Here is a 16,186-nt window from a genome sequence, read left to right as displayed (position 1 = left end):
CCAAAATATAGCAAGTACAGGTCCCTGAGAGAAAGTAGGAGTTATTATATAGCCTCGAAACAGAAGTTGGGAGAGTGTAAAAACTGCAAATAAAAAGAAAGTGGTTAAATCCTAAACTTACTTTGACTTGTATTTCATTGAATCTAATACAACAAACATTGCTTAATGTATTCCTCGTGATTTTCTTTTGTCAAAATGAACACGCATTCCAGTTTTGTTTTTTGCAACACATTTTTTATTTTTTTTTGAAAAAGTAAAGTATATATATATATATATATATATATATATGCTTAGGGAACTAGAGAAACCAAGTGATTAAGTGTTTGACATGTAATTTTGTCCCATTCTACCTGCAAACAAGTCTTAAGGTGGGCAACAGTACACGCCAAACATTCTCTATTTGAGACAAGTCGGGACTGCAGGCAGGCCAGTCAAGTACATGTATCCTTGTCCTCCACAGCCAGGACTTTGTAATGTGTGCAGAATATGGTTTTGCTTTGTCTTGTTGAAATATGCATGTGCGTCCCTGGAAAAGATGTCTTCTTGAAGGCAGCATATTGTGCTCCAAAATCTCTATGTACTTTTCAGCATTAATGGTGCCATCACAGAAGTGCAAGTTACCTTTGCCAAGGGCACTGACACAACCCAATACTATGACAGACTCTGGCTTTTGGACTTGTTGCTGGTAACAGTGTGGAGGATCCTTTTCTTCTTTGCTCTGGAGCACACAACTTCTATTTCTCCCAAAAAATACCAGAAATCCTGATTCATTTGCCCACAGTACACGTTTCCACTGTGCGATGGTCCATTCCTGATGTCTCTGAGCCCAAAAAAAGTCACTTCTGGACACTGTTAACCTAGGGCTTCCTTTTGGCACAGTACAGATTTAACTGGCATTTGTGCATGCAACTACGTATTGTGGCACTTGACAATAAAATTTTTACCAAAGTAGTCTTGAGCTCATGTTGTGATATCGCTAATAGATGAATGGTGATTCTTGATGCAGTGCTGCGTGAGGGATCAGAGATCACGGTTGTTGAGCTTAGGCTTGCACCCTTTATGCACTGAAATTTCTCCAGATTCCTTGAATCTTTTAATTATATTATGCACTGTTGAAGGTGAAATATCCAAATGTCTTCCTATCTTTCTTAGTAGAATATTGTTTTTAAACATTTCACAAATTTTCTTATGTATTTGTTGGCAAACTGGCGATCCTCAGCCCATCTTTGCTCCTTTAGGACTAGACTTTTTTTGGATGCTGCTTTTGTACCAAATCATAATTACAATCACCTGTTGACACCATCTGTTTCAAATCACATCATTATTTAACCAATTTACCTTATCACTAGCCCTAAACTGCTCCTGTCCCAACTTTTTTCGGAATGTGTTGCAGGTCTGAATTACAGGAAAGGATGTATATTTACAAAATGAAATGAATTTGACCAGACAAAACATGAAATATTTTGTGTTCATATCGTCTGTAGTGAAATACAAGTAAATTTAGAAATCACTACTTTATATTTTTTATATGCAGTTTCCATACTGTCCCAACTTTTTTTGATTTGGGGTTGTATAAGTGGGTGCTGCAAAAAAGGGCCATTTTGACCATCTTACCTGACTGGCTCAAGTGAATGACTTTTGGGTTTGAAGTCTGCATGAACCAGAAGTTGCTACAAACAGTACATAGCCTATATTGTGGTAGATTTGTTTTTCAAATTTTGCTTGCTGGATTATGGTTACTGAAAATGTCCAGTTTTTGTGTTTACATTTTTTTTCCATTTTCAGAATCTGAAGAAAATATGGAAACAAAATAATTAAAGCAATGTGATATCCTGACCCCAAGCAAAATGGATGACGAAAACAACATGCTAAGAGTTTAATTTTTACTCAAGAGAACCAGTTCATCCTTTTACTATTTTACATAGTATATATACACAAAATTGATGCTACTTATTTACAATTTAATACGTTTGCTGAGATGTTAAAGTCTGTTGTGTCTGTAATTCTATATCTGCAGGACTTTGTAGTTAACCAGTGTTAGTCATGTTACAGTTTCAGACTAACCTGAAAGGGAAGGGGTGAAAGGGAAAGTCATGGACTGGATTATACAGGATACAGCATTAAAAGCAAAAAGAAAATGAAGATCAGAGATTACTGTAACTCTTAATAGCATTTTCAGATTTTTTTAAAGTTTAAATTTAAGCATTTTGTAAGTATGTGTAGTCTTTTTTTTTCCACGTTATTCATTGCTGTCTGCTTAATGTATGCGTTTGTGAGCCAACAAAGTCTTAGTAAATAAAAATATACATGCAACAACTGTTTTTCACATAACATCCAGCTGTATTTAATTTCACATAACATCTGTATTTAAGTGTATGGTGTAAAAGTAGGATTTATGCCTACAACATATAAAATGTAAATGCACTTTGAACAAACCTGTATTCTCACCATGCTATTTCATTCCATTCCATATTTGGTGTGTTTGGATTTAAATAGTCAAGTTTTGGGCCCTGTCCACACTAACACCGGTATTTTCAAAACCACACTTATTTCTATTCAGTTTTGTTATTTTCATTCATTCATTTTCTTTTCGGCTTAGTCCCTTTATTAAGTCCCTTTATTTGTCGCCACTGCAGAATGAACCGCTAACTTATCCAGCATGTTTTTACACAGCAAATGCCCTTCCAGCTGCAACCCATCTCTGGGAAACATCCACACACACACTCATTCACACACATACGCTATGGACAATTTAGCCTACTCAATTCACCTGTAGCGCATGTCTTTGGACTTGTGGGGGAAACCAGAGTACTCGGAGAAAACCCATGCGAACGCAGGGAGAACAAGCAAACTCCACACAGAAACGCCAACTGACCCAGCTGAGGCTCAAACCAGCAACCTTCTTGTTGTGAGGCGACAGCACTACCTACTGCGCCACTGCGTCTTATAATTTTGCTGTTTGTCCACACAAAACATTCTGCATTCAGTCAAACTAAATATTCTGCATTGTTCACACTGTGGGACAGTAATCTACAACAGTTCTCATGCTTGCATTGACTTGGGTGCAATTTATCAGAAAAAAAAATAATTTCATGTTTTCTGTGAACAAAAGTATCAGTATCTTTACCAGTTGATTTGGCGTGCTCTTAACAAGCATCACAGTGTGTTTTTGCATTTACATGTGGGCTGGCATTTACTGTTAAAAGAAAAGAGGGGAACCTGTTTAGAAAAATACCTGTGTACGTGTGGACATGTCCTTAAAATAAAACTTTTCAAATGGAGGTGACAAGTTTGCCCTGCACACACGCACATACATGCATATATATATATATATATATATATATATATATATATATATATATATATATATATATATATATATATATATATATATATATATATACACACGTACACACACACACAGTCACTTTATTACGTACACCTTACTAGTACCGGGTTGGACCCTCTTTTGCCTTTAGAATTGGCTTAATCCTTGGTGGTGTAGATTCAACAAGGTACTGGGAAGATTTCTCAGAGATTTTGATCCATATTGACATGAAAGCATCATGAAGTTGCTGCAGATTTGTCGGCTGCACATCCATGTTGCGAATATCTTGTTCCACCACATCCCAAAGCTGCTCTATTGGATTGAGATATGGTGACTGTGGAGGCCATTTGAGTACAGTGAACTCATTGTCATGTTCAAGAAACCAGTCTGAGATGATTTGAGCTTTATGACATGGCGCGTTATTCTGCTGGAAAGAGCCATCAGTAGATGGGTACACTGTGGTCATAAAGGGATGGACATGGTCATCAACAATACTCAGGTAGGTTGTGGTATTGACATGATGCTCAATTGATATTAGTGGACCAAGTGTGGCAAAATATCCTCCACACCGTTACAACACCACCACCAGCCTGAACTGTTGATACAAGGCAGGATGGATCCATGCTTTCATGTTTTTGATGCCAAATTCTGACCCTACCATCCGAATGTCGCAGCGGATATCGTGACCCATCAGACCAGGCAACGTTTTTCCAATCTTCTATTGTCCAATTTTGGTGAGCTTGTAGCCCATCGACCTTAAGGTTGGACATGTTGTGTGTCAGGGATGCTCTTCTGCATACCTCTGTTGTAACGAGTGCTTATTTGAGTTATTTTTGCTATTAGCTCGAACCAGTCTGGCCATTCTCCTCTGACCTCGGCATCGGTGCCCACAGAACTGCCGCTCACTGGATGTTTTCTCTTTTTCAGACTATTCTCTGTAAACCCTAGAGATGGTTGTGCGTGAAAATCTCAGTATATCAGCAGTTTCTGAAATACTCAATCAGCCCATTTAGCACCAACAACCTAGCCACGTTCAAAGTCAGTTAAATCACATTTCTTCCCAATTCTAATGCTCGGTTTGACCATGTCTACATGCCTAAATGCATTGAGTTGCTGCCGTGAGATTGGTCTTCATTTTAATCATTTCGAGATGATGCGATGATGTGCTTTATCTGCCTGCCTGATTTAAAAAAAAATTTTTTAATTAAATACAAGAAAAATAACATCACTGCAGTGAAAATACAATAACAAAAAATTAGGAAAGAAGAAAAAAAGAAAAAAATAATAATTTCACAAAGCCTCAATCATTAAGAAAAAAGATTCCCATAGACTTTGAGAAACTTCTTCTTCTTCTCATTATTAATAAGCTTAAAAGATTCAACATTGAACGAAATTTCAGGAAGAAAAGTATTAAATCTAGATATTGCCTTTAGGTACATATTTTTATGTCAGAAAAATTTACAGTGTAACAAAATAATTTACAATAAGATCGAGAGCATGATCATTACCAGAGAAATACAGAAATATATCTTTTATAGACAAATTTAAATCATATTTAAATAAGCACGATAAGTAAAAAATAATGTTGTTCCAAAGAAGTTTAATGTGAACGCATAGAATAAGTGAAATGTTCTTTCAATTTAACAACATAAAAATGGTGGACCAAATGCAGTGGTTTTCAGAGCGACCGCAACTTGACGTAGGAATGCGGTCCCCCCGCCCAGCAATATTGATTGACAGGCGCATCTCCATATCCTTAGTTTGTTGTTTCACATCCGCCATTTTCAGCGTGTGAATCAAAGCGATGTCACTAAAGGAACACTCTTGCTCTATTTTTAGATGCAAGGCTCATTGGGCTCAACATAAGATCAACATTCACCACATGATCGCTCTAATTAGAATTATTGTTTGTAACTTTAGGTAGGTTTGCAAACATGTGTACGTTGCAGTGCAAAGTTCAAGCTTGGTGAACTCTGACCTGCGAAATCACATCACTTAACTGCGCGAGACCAATATATATATATTTATGTATATGCAACAGTTCAGATGGCGAAGTAGGCAGTACTGTTGCCTCACAGCAAGAAGGTTCCTGGTTCGAGCCTCGGCTGGGTCAGTTGGCATTTCTGTGTGGAGTTTGCATGTTCTCCCCGTGTTCGTTTGGGTTTCCTCTGGGTGCTCCGGTTTCCCCCACAAGTCCAAAGACGTGGTACAGGTGAATTGGGTAAGCTAAAATTGTCCACAGTGTATGAGTGTGAATGAGAGTGTGTGGATGGGTTGCAGCTGGAAGGGCATCCGCTGAATAAAACTTATGCTGGATAAGTTGGCGGTTCATTCCGCTGTGGCGACCCCAGATTAATAAAGGGACTAAGCCGGAAGGAAAATGAATGAATGAATGAATAACAGTTCTGTCTGGTTCTTGAATCTGATTGGTTGATAGCCGTGCAATATTCTGCCAGTAATAGCATTCGTACCACCTCTTCACCCTTCAAACTTGTGTATTACTCTGCCCACATACAGCAACAAGCAGAGGAAACTGCAATTTGATAAATATTGCAGCTGCTGAACAACATAATATACTTTTGAGGCTTTTTAGTTGAGAATGTAGTTGTTTAGATTGCAACTATGCAGTTTGTTTATAAGGATAGTGCCTATTTTAAAATATTTATCATTTCTGAGAGACAGCGCATCGGCGGTCATTAGCCTGTAATTTTTTTTTGAGTTACTTTTTGCTTGGCCATCTGTTTGTTTCTAACGAGTCTCCTGTTTTTGGCTACTGCAGACTAGTTCAGTAAACAGAAAGAAAGAAGAAATGCCTGCATCTATCTATCTAGTTAAAGTCAGACTTATTAGCCCCCCTTTGATTTTTTTTCTCTTTTTTAAATATTTCCCAAATGATGTTTAACAAAGCAAGGAAATTATTGTATAACGATGGTTTGTTCTGTAGACTATCAGAAAAAAATAAAGCTTAAAGGGGCTAATAGTTTTAACCTTAAAATGTTTTTTAAAAACATTAAAAACTGCTTTTATTTTTGCTGAAATAAAACAAATAAGACTTTCTCTAGAAGAAAAAATATTATCATATTTACTGTGAAAATGTTTTGAATCTGTTAAACATTATTTGGGAAATATTTAAAAAAGAAATTCAAAGGGGGCCTAATAATTCTGACTTTAACTGTATATATATATATATATATATATATATATATATATATATATATATATATATATATATATATATATATATATTCCGTGGTCCATGCAATAATCCTGGCTATCCACACCAGGCTTGACATAGCGCCACTTTCTCATCCTCGATCAGCAATCATGCAATGGACTAGGTCAGGAGGAACTGATTAAACTAGGTCAAACCACACTTTTTCCATTATCCAGGCTTTCTTGATTAAACTTTTGTGCAGTACCACTCTGAAGTAAATTGTCAAGCTGTGGGTCATTTAGCTTTGACTTTGGACACCTCTTAAGTTGCTATGGTAGAAATAGATAAGAAGTTAGTATTCATTCTGAACATAACAGTCAATAATAATCTATTCTTGTTTCAGGTGTGCAGTCTTTCTCATTACTTTCAACTTACATCAAGGGAGAAACACAATTTCCGAAATTTAGTTGCACAACAATTTGAATTACTTCATCGTGGGATACTATAATAATAAATACATTCCCAGAGGAAACATGACGAATGAAGATGATGTGATTGATGCAGATTACCTGAAGAGTATAATTGACTACATGTATGAATCATTTTTAAGAAGATCGTCACTGTTAAGCCAAAACAACCAAAATACCAGTAAGTATGACTCAGTGATGCAAGAATTTATTTTGTAAATTATATTTATTAATCTATTTGAAAGTACATATTCAGTTACTTTAATTTAACCGGATAATAAAATTAGTATTAAAGGGCTCCTATTTTACTCCTTTTACAAGATGTAAGATTAGTCTTTGGTGTCTCCAGAATGTGTCTGTAAACTTTCAGCTCAAAATACACTATCGGATTATTTATTATGGTCTGCTGAATAGAGCTGTGCAATATAGGCTAAAGAAACCTATTTTCCTAAACAATATTGCGATTTTTAATCATGATTTTGACACCCACTAAAAGCTATAGTAAAACATGCTGGTTTTTGCAAAATGGTTACATTAAACAAGTTTGTTTATTATATTTTCATTAAAGCGGAAACCAATTTACAAAATAATGTAAACTTGACTGACTGCTTCACTTGTACTTTAATATTTGAAGTGAATTCATTGTTCTTTTAAATAAAGGTTCCCCAACAAGAATGCAAGTGTAATCCAGAATTTGAAAAACTAGTCATACGGAAAAGGGTTGATTAATTGTTATTTATGAAAGAAATGACTGTGTGTTAAACTGTTTTCTTCTCAGTAGTTTACTAAACAATGCATATGGTATAAGGAAAGTCAGTCCATCACAATCTCTCACCCTCCCTCTCTCTCACAGGTCTTGATGTGTATCAAACATTAGTTGTCTGTGAGCTGCTGGATTTTGACATGCCTGGAAAGATGATTATCAGGGATGCAGCCAGAGGCTCCACAATAGACGAAATCCTTTATACTAATAATACATTTACATATATAGTGACTGGAAATGTTTCACAATAACAGATTAAACCCCACCTGGAGGGATTTAAGCAGGACTTTGCTACATTCTTTTACCCAGTTTGTATTAAAACTCTCAGGAATTATCTAAAAAAGAGAGAGTCTCAAGTGAATAGAAAGAGGTAAGTTGTCAAAAACACTGATAATTGTCTAATGAGAACATTTGCAAACAATATCTTCAAGCTTAAAAAAGTGAAAAGTGACCATTGTTTTTGGATTTGAAGAGTTCTCTGAAATCAACTCCTGTTTCTGCAGAAATGCCCGATATCAAACTCTTTCAGAAAGCCTCAGATTTTGGAGGTTTTCAAGTGATTTGTTTGGCAACAGGATTTTACCCTCATCACATCAACTTGACCCTGTTGAGAGATGGACAACCTGTTGCTGATCATGAGGTTACTGGAGGAGATCTGCTGCACAATGGAGATGGGACGTACCAGATGAGGAAGAGTCTGGAGATCAGAGCAGAGGAGAGACAAAAACACAAATACACCTGCTCTGTTAAACACCTCAGTCTGGACAACAAATTAGACGTCATTTTAGGTAATGAACTCTATAAAAAAAATCTAATAAATTATTAAGTTTTTAACTTATTGTAAAGTTTTTCTATTTTAGATGATTCGAACAGATGTCATATAGGAGTTGTCCTGGTGTTTTTATGTGCGATTTTTGTGATTTGGCAATAGTGTTGAAATCAGTGTCACAAACAGGAAGACAAAGACCAAGGGGTAAGCCTTCTTTTGTTTCTCAAGATAAAAAATAGTTTACTCTAATTTTACACAGTCGGTAGAATACATTTATGCGCATTACTCGGATACATGTTTTCCAATGATACTCAAATGTTTTTATACAATATAGTTTAACACGATATGGTTGTTAGTAAAAACAGATAAACAGCATCATTCAGTATCTAATTCATTCAGTATTTAATATGTTTTGTTGGATCTTCTTGTTCTGGCTTGTCTTTCACATTCTCTGTCTACACCACCTGGCTTTCAAAACTATTTTTTTCTTTTTATCTTGCATACAGAAGCCAGATCTTCAGACTGATGGAAAAAAAGATTGAGATAATTCATCTGCACCCACCCCCGTTCAACCCAAATCACTTCTAGCCCAAACCTGATGTGCATAAATAATTTTTTAAAAAGTAAAACAAAACCCTATACACACAGAATAAGTTTACACCTGACTCTAATTGACAGCAATATATAGTCCTCAGCATATACAAATACACCCCTCACAAATCTCTTATATGATTAGTCAGTACTGAAGGTCCAAAAACTAGTACACCCAAATTTGTATGTTATAGAAAAATATTAAATAAAAATTTAAAAAAGAGGAAAAATCAAGAGAAGCAAAAAAATTGAAAAATTTTGTTGATATTTTTTAGGTTTTAATTTGCTTTGCAATATTTTGCTAGAATTTATTTGTATTATCTTTCTAAATATGTTTGGTGACTAAAATATTATTTTAATAAATATATCTGTTTAATAAATCTGTTTTGATTAAATGAACCAAAATACATTGCCTATATTCACTGAACAATGGGTAAAAACATTCATTTTCAAAAAGGACTGTACTCAGTTATGCTAAGCACTTTAAATAAATCCGACTCGACCCAAACTGGCCGTTGACATGAAGAGACTGCAGCTCAAAAGTTAGTTAAAAATAATTAAATGTCCTTTTGACTGATTTGGAAACTACTCAATTAGTTTTATTTATTTATATAGTTATTTTTACTTTGTATAATTAGTAAATGCTAATTGTTCCAGAGTTTGGCTTTCAGTTGAAACCAGTGGACTGTAAAAATAAACATGACTGGTAAATAAAATCATCTGAGATATTCATTGAAGTTTTTGAACCTGAATCTGCTTAGGTTTTTGGGACAAAGTGGACACTTGAAGAACTCTAGTCTGAACTTTATATCATTGGCCAATTTCTGCTAAACGGGCTGTCTGTGTCTTCAGTTGCAGAGCATGAATAATAATAATAATAATATTAATAATAACAACTGAACAAACATAAATGTCATTTAATGTCAGTGTCAATGTACATATGATAAAGAAACTCAGTGTATTGTATCTGGTTTTGTGCATTTCATTTCTTTTTTCAAGTATATTTGAGAATTAGCAAAGTCTGCCACATTTCAAGCTTCTGTTCAAGGACTTTTATTATTGTTTTTGATTTGGGTGTTATATTAAAATATTGATTTAGTGACCAGCAGAGAAATGCTGTAACATCTACATAGTAACTTTTAAAGAAGTATTTAGAGCCAACACCATAGAAACGAAAATGGCAGCTTATAATAGATTTATCACTGGCTGTCATACATTGAAACCACTTTCAAAGTGGTTACTTTTCAAAACAAAAAGTTAGCATTTTTGTGTATTTCCGTTTTCCTTTTTTTTTCTTTCTGATAAGTAATGAGGTAAAAGCTGAGGCAACTACAGTATACTGGTTTTCGTTTACTTTCCAGTGATGCTGACAAGACATTTCGAACAAGTTTGTGACCAGCAGATGTCAGTAAGTGAGCTTTTGCTCTTATTACCAAAAAGCTTTTGCTCTCCTCATCAAACCTCTTCACCATGTTGTGTTGTTGTAACAATTAGCATTTTATATGTAAAAGTCTTAGAGTATCGGTGTCTTCTAATTTCTGTAAAGCATCTCAGTCAACTACTGTACGTTCATCATGTACAAAAATAATCAATTACTATTATATTACTTCTCCATACAACTATTATATTGAAAGAGAGAGATGAGCTCTTACTTAGTGTTGTGCTTAGGTCGTGATTTTCAATTTTCTTTTACTATGTGTTTATATGCAATAAAAAATATGTGCTTTATTGGGCTTCCTTTTAGTTTATTTACTACGGTTGGGGTTCAAGTATAAGGAATTAAAAAATAATTGCAACAACAGCGAGGATCGATTTTTAGAGTCTATTTATTCCAGAACATTGAATTGAGATTATTGATTACAAAATTGGAATCTGACCGTCCTGCTGCATATAAAAACTGTACGGGTATTTCCTGTTGGACTAGCAAAGTTTTAAATACAATTTAAAAGGGCTGTGTCTGTGTTTTTTTTTCTAAATCTTCGGTGGTCATGTGATCGGTTACTTTCGTTTTGGCTGCTACTGTATACAATGGCGCATACAGAAAGTTTTTAGTTCCAGAGCTTTATCTACCGTCGCTGAGTAAATCATTTATTCTATAGGCTACATTTGATTGCCTGCTGTAGCAATCATTTGTCATTCTCAAAACAAAACGGAGGAATCTTCAATCTATGGACCTGTGTTCACCACCAGCAACAAAATGAAGACGTTTTATGTTTTTACGTGTTTGTTTTTGTATCCAACATCTGCTTTAACAGGTATGGTTTCACTATTTTACATGCATATACTAGGCTACTGTTAAAAATAATAAAATGCATAACATTATTATTTTATCCACGATATTATTATTTATATTGGGCTAGTTTAGGCTTCCATACATTTGGACTGTGTAAAATCTCTGTTTAGTACTGAACAAATAGTTATCTTATTTATTGTGCTTTTTAAACTAAAATAAATTGAATAAATGTAGCTTATAGGCTGTCTGACAACTTCTTTACACTGCTTTACTTTCTTGCTTGCTTTCTTGTTTCTAAAATCCCCAGTGTAGCGAACTGATTTAAATAATTAAGACTGTCTTTTTATTCCCGAAAGGTTCTCATTCTCTTTGTTTGCATTCAACATACATTAAAGGAAAAACCCTATTTCCTGAATTTAGTTACACGTTGATGTTGGATGACGTCGTAGTTGGACACTTTAATTCAAACAACTGGACATATGTACACAGAGGAAATACTACAGATGAAGATGATGTGATTGACCCGCAACATATCCGCATCATAAGTAAATATATGTATGATGATTATGTGGACAGATGGATTGTGCTGGACAAAGGTAATCTTACAGTTGGTAAGTAAAGATGATTTCATATTTGTTCTGAAATACAAAACCAAAAACACTTCCCAGATAGTAAGCACTTTTGGGCCGAGTCTGGCTTTACAATGCAGCACTTTCGGTTCAGTCTCGGCATAATCTCTGGGCCACAACCGAGCCAGTTCTACAAAATCCTTCTGACACATATTTTATGGATCAGTTCGGCTGAAATCTGCGGTACAAGTGTGGGCAGGTCTGTATGCCGTGACATGTCCGCTTTTGGTTTACTGTGTTTATTTGGGCTCGAGTTCTTTTTGACGTGACAGGTCCGCTTTCGGTTTATTGAGTTTATTACTTCGTCACAGACAGGCGGCTGTCAGAATGAAGGAAGCCAGACGACATAGGCTACATTATCATAAAAACAACAACAAAAATGTTTGGCGGTTGAATTGTGATTGGTGTCAGGTCCGGTGTTTGATCACACTCCCTCCCAAAACTACAAAAGGAATCATTTATTGAAAAGCTGTTCTAAGCTTAAAGTTAAAAATTTTGCTTGTGTTTATGTTTGGTAATAGTTGCAGTTGTGTAAAATGTCTGCCTATCTGCTGATCTTTCACCCATTATAAGCCTTTGATGATGAGTTTTATTATGCGTAGGTCTAGGTGTTTCTTTGTTTATGGCAAAACAGCTATTATGCTATTCTCATGGCTGTTTCGATGTGTTTTTATTGAGCATAAACGACAGACATGTCTTAGGTTTTGTACCTACTCTTGAACTGTTTTATTATTCCACCTTGTGGCTTCTGCATGAACTGCATCATAATCAATTTATATTATTTACATATCATGACAATGGCTAGTATAATAAAAACCGCTCACATATGCACCCGTGCTTGGATGTATATATTATTATAATTTTCATTTCTCTTATTGAATTGAGTGGGGGAACTATGACGTCACATGTAGGCTAATCGGCTGCTAGCATAAAACTGGATCCCTCAATAAAATCCCCATAGGATTTTCCCATAGGCTTTTCGAAGATTGCAAATAATAAGCTCTGTGTTCAAACACTGTTCATTACACTTACACGTTTTGTCCATCCGGATAATCCTCACACGAAAATACAACTTTGAGCACTTCTGGATCTTAAATGCAAACGCAAGAACTGAAAAGCTAATATTAGGCTATAAACGGACTACATTGCTTACGGGGCGCTCGCCTGTGACGTCAGCACCAACCTGCTACAGACAACTTTTTTATCTTATTTTTTTTTAGAAATAATGTCCATGACAGAGTTAATCTCTCTGTTTATTATATTATAATCCACGCTGTATATTATAAACAAATAAATACGCAAATACACATAGACCCACGTGCCTTTTGGATCGTATATACGTGGGAAATACATCTGTTTTGCTTTACGGTTGTTGTAAAAGTTTTAAAACTGAATGTATAAATGTGCCTACATAGTATTATCATAAGACACATTTAAATGTGTATCGCTCGCGTGCACACAGCCCGTAACAGACGACAGAAATGAGGCGTGAGGAGCAAGTCTATCAAATGCCTGCAAGTTCCATCATGGGCACAGAACATTCAATTTTTTTTATGTCACGAAGTACAGCGAAAAGTAGCCCATACAGTCACACATGCTATACATTTTAAGGAGGAGTGTAAATACTGCAGTTATGACAGAGTTAAATGTGTTCAGATATAGAAAAAACCGACGAAAAATCACTTGATCACGTTAAAATGACAGTTAATATGTAGGTATTTTTACACAATTATTGACACGTTTGCATTACTGAGAGCAGGAAAGAAACAGGCTGCACTAGTAAGCTGTATCACCATATCTTTAATTAAAATAAATGATCAACAAATTAATCTTGACAGTCTTTACAAGTGAAGGCATTATCTACACACAATATGAATTCCCAATTAGAAAAATACTACAAACTATAATATACTATTTATGAAAATACTTAAATAACAGAAATCCAAATGCCCGAAACACAAGCGAGCTTGATGTATAATGTCTCCGACACCGCCTGTAGTCCCATTTAGCAACTTGATAGCAACCGTCTTTTTAAAGAAGCGTAACCGATTTAAAAACTCAAGAGTGTGATGTAACGGATGTGTTTTATGTCGTAGAATAAAACGTGAAAGTATATTGAAGTTGTGTTAGCCACGAACCTTATTTAAGCGATTTAACCGAAATCCCATTGAAAAAACCAATTGACTTTGGGACGAGGGAACCGGAACTGCTAAAATGCTAACTCGCTTCCCGGTTTTTGCATACAAATTGACGTCATAGTTCCTCCACTCTATTGTGAATTAATATTGTGAAAGAACCCGGATGTGTTCTTGATATTGTGGATGCATTGAATGCAGACTTGTGAGCACCTCATTTATATTCACAATTATTATTAATTAGTTTAGATATATTTTGTTAGATAGTTGTTAGATAGTTGTTTATCTCAGGCGTTTCTGAGAAAATAAGTAAGAAAATATTCACATGAAAACTTTAATAAAGCCATATAAATACATGATGGAACTGTGCTTATTTGCTGAAATTCATACTAAAATTGGTTTTATTAGTATTGTACAAAGTATTTTTATAAGGCTTTTTCAGAAGGATAAAATCAGGTAAGGTTTCAATCAATTTCTGTTAAGTGAAGTTTATTTATAAACAAATTTTGAGAGAATCACATGCTTATGATTGCTTGCCACTGGTCCTGCATTATTCAATTTATGATTCACCAATCAGACGATTCCTAAGCCACTATAAATACCCAAAGTACCATATAACAGCCATCTTCGATTTGAACAATCCCCCCTTCCACCCCTACTCCTCCTCCTTTCCTAGAGTCTGTTGCGAGTCTGTTCTCTGCGTTCTTGGTTTTGAGAAATAGCCAGTGTCTGCACCAGATCTTGCTCGAGAACCAAACTGGATCTCAGCCAAATCTGTTTGATAGTGCCTGTGCTAAACTTGAGCCACATAAAACCTTTTTTTGCATGTGAGCCAGATCTGGATCCGAATGTATGTGTTACTTCCAGTGTGTGTGCTGGTTTAGGCCGGAGGACCCCAGCCATATAGTGGTCTGGTGTCACATTTTGTCCTACCCTTCAGATTATGCAACAATGTATTTTAATGGTTCTGAGGTTGGTGTTAGGGTGATATTACAGCTTCATATCACACTACTCCACATTAAAATGTACACTATTAGCAAAATTTGATGGGTAGAATATTGCGTCATCAACATGTGCTACCTACTTTTTGAATGGGAGATAGGACAATCTGACAAGGTAGGACAAATTGACAGAACACAGGAACATATGACAAGTTATGGCCCAGAGTTGGGCCAGATAGATTTTGCTATCTGGGGTGCATGACTAGTAACACTCTTGTTGTATTCTTTCAGCTCAGTGGGTTGATAACATCTTTTTGTGTATTGGTCATTTTGGTCATTAATCAAGAATGGTTGCACTTTTAGGCGGATTAAAATTTTTGGTATCACTAGAATGAAGTGAGTGTTTGCCAAACAATTTACGCTGAGATGAATAAGTATGCTGCACACATGACATTCTACTGTATTATAAACATTCTTTGACATTCTATCCTTCCAGACATTTTGGTTCATCAAAAAATTATTCTATGTGAACTTCTGGACAATGCCAAGGCTGGACAAATGATCACCAGGAGTGCTTCCAAGGGCTTCACCACAGATGAGTTGGGTTATTTGGATGGCAAGTTCACTTACCAAGGAACATCTTATATCACACAGCAAGAGCTCAATACACATCTGCAACTGTCCATGTGGCGTCATGAAAATTTGTACTACCCAGCTTGCATAAAAACTCTGAAAGATTACCTTAAAAAGAGAGGAAATCAAGTTAACAGGAAAGGTAAATAATAAAAAATACACAATGTACAAAATTTTGAATTGACGACATTAATGTTTTTAAGTCCTAATTTCTGGTTTATAGGTTAAAAGCAGACATATTATCTAATTTATTACTATTTTTTATAGTAAAACCCAGATTGAAATTAATTCAGAAAGCAAATTCAGACTCTGGAGGTTTTCGTGTGAGTTGTTTGGCGACAGGATTTTACCCTCGTCACATCAACTTGACCCTGTTGAGAAATGGACAGCCTGTATCTGATCATGAGGTCACTGGAGGAGATCTGCTGCCCAATGGAGACGGGACGTACCAGATGAGGAAGAGTCTGGAGATCAGAGCAGAGGAGAGAGAAAAACACAAATACACCTGCTCTGCCAAACACCTCAGTATCGACAACAAACTGG

At 35.5% G+C, this 16,186-nt stretch overlaps 1 protein-coding gene and 1 pseudogene across 1 annotated transcript in view; both read left to right on the top strand.

The window, feature by feature from the left end:
- The first annotated feature begins 7,015 nt into the window (after positions 1-7,015).
- On the top strand, positions 7,016-9,859 carry LOC130219053 (class I histocompatibility antigen, F10 alpha chain-like; annotated as a pseudogene).
- Positions 9,860-11,099: 1,240 nt separating this feature from the next.
- Positions 11,100-16,186, top strand: part of LOC130219052 (major histocompatibility complex class I-related gene protein-like) — a 26,815-nt gene continuing 21,728 nt past the window's right edge. The window contains exons 1-3 of the mRNA XM_056451323.1: positions 11,100-11,327; positions 11,662-11,916; positions 15,507-15,785. Of these exons, the coding sequence (XP_056307298.1) occupies positions 11,270-11,327; positions 11,662-11,916; positions 15,507-15,785 (592 nt within the window). The 5' untranslated portion in view covers positions 11,100-11,269. The remainder of the gene's footprint in view (positions 11,328-11,661; positions 11,917-15,506; positions 15,786-16,186) is intronic.

This window comes from Danio aesculapii, chromosome 25 (assembly GCF_903798145.1).
Source record: "Danio aesculapii chromosome 25, fDanAes4.1, whole genome shotgun sequence".
Taxonomy (NCBI): domain Eukaryota; kingdom Metazoa; phylum Chordata; class Actinopteri; order Cypriniformes; family Danionidae; genus Danio; species Danio aesculapii.
The sequence above is the reverse complement of the archived record's forward strand: the minus strand, read 5'-3'. Positions and strand labels throughout refer to the sequence as shown.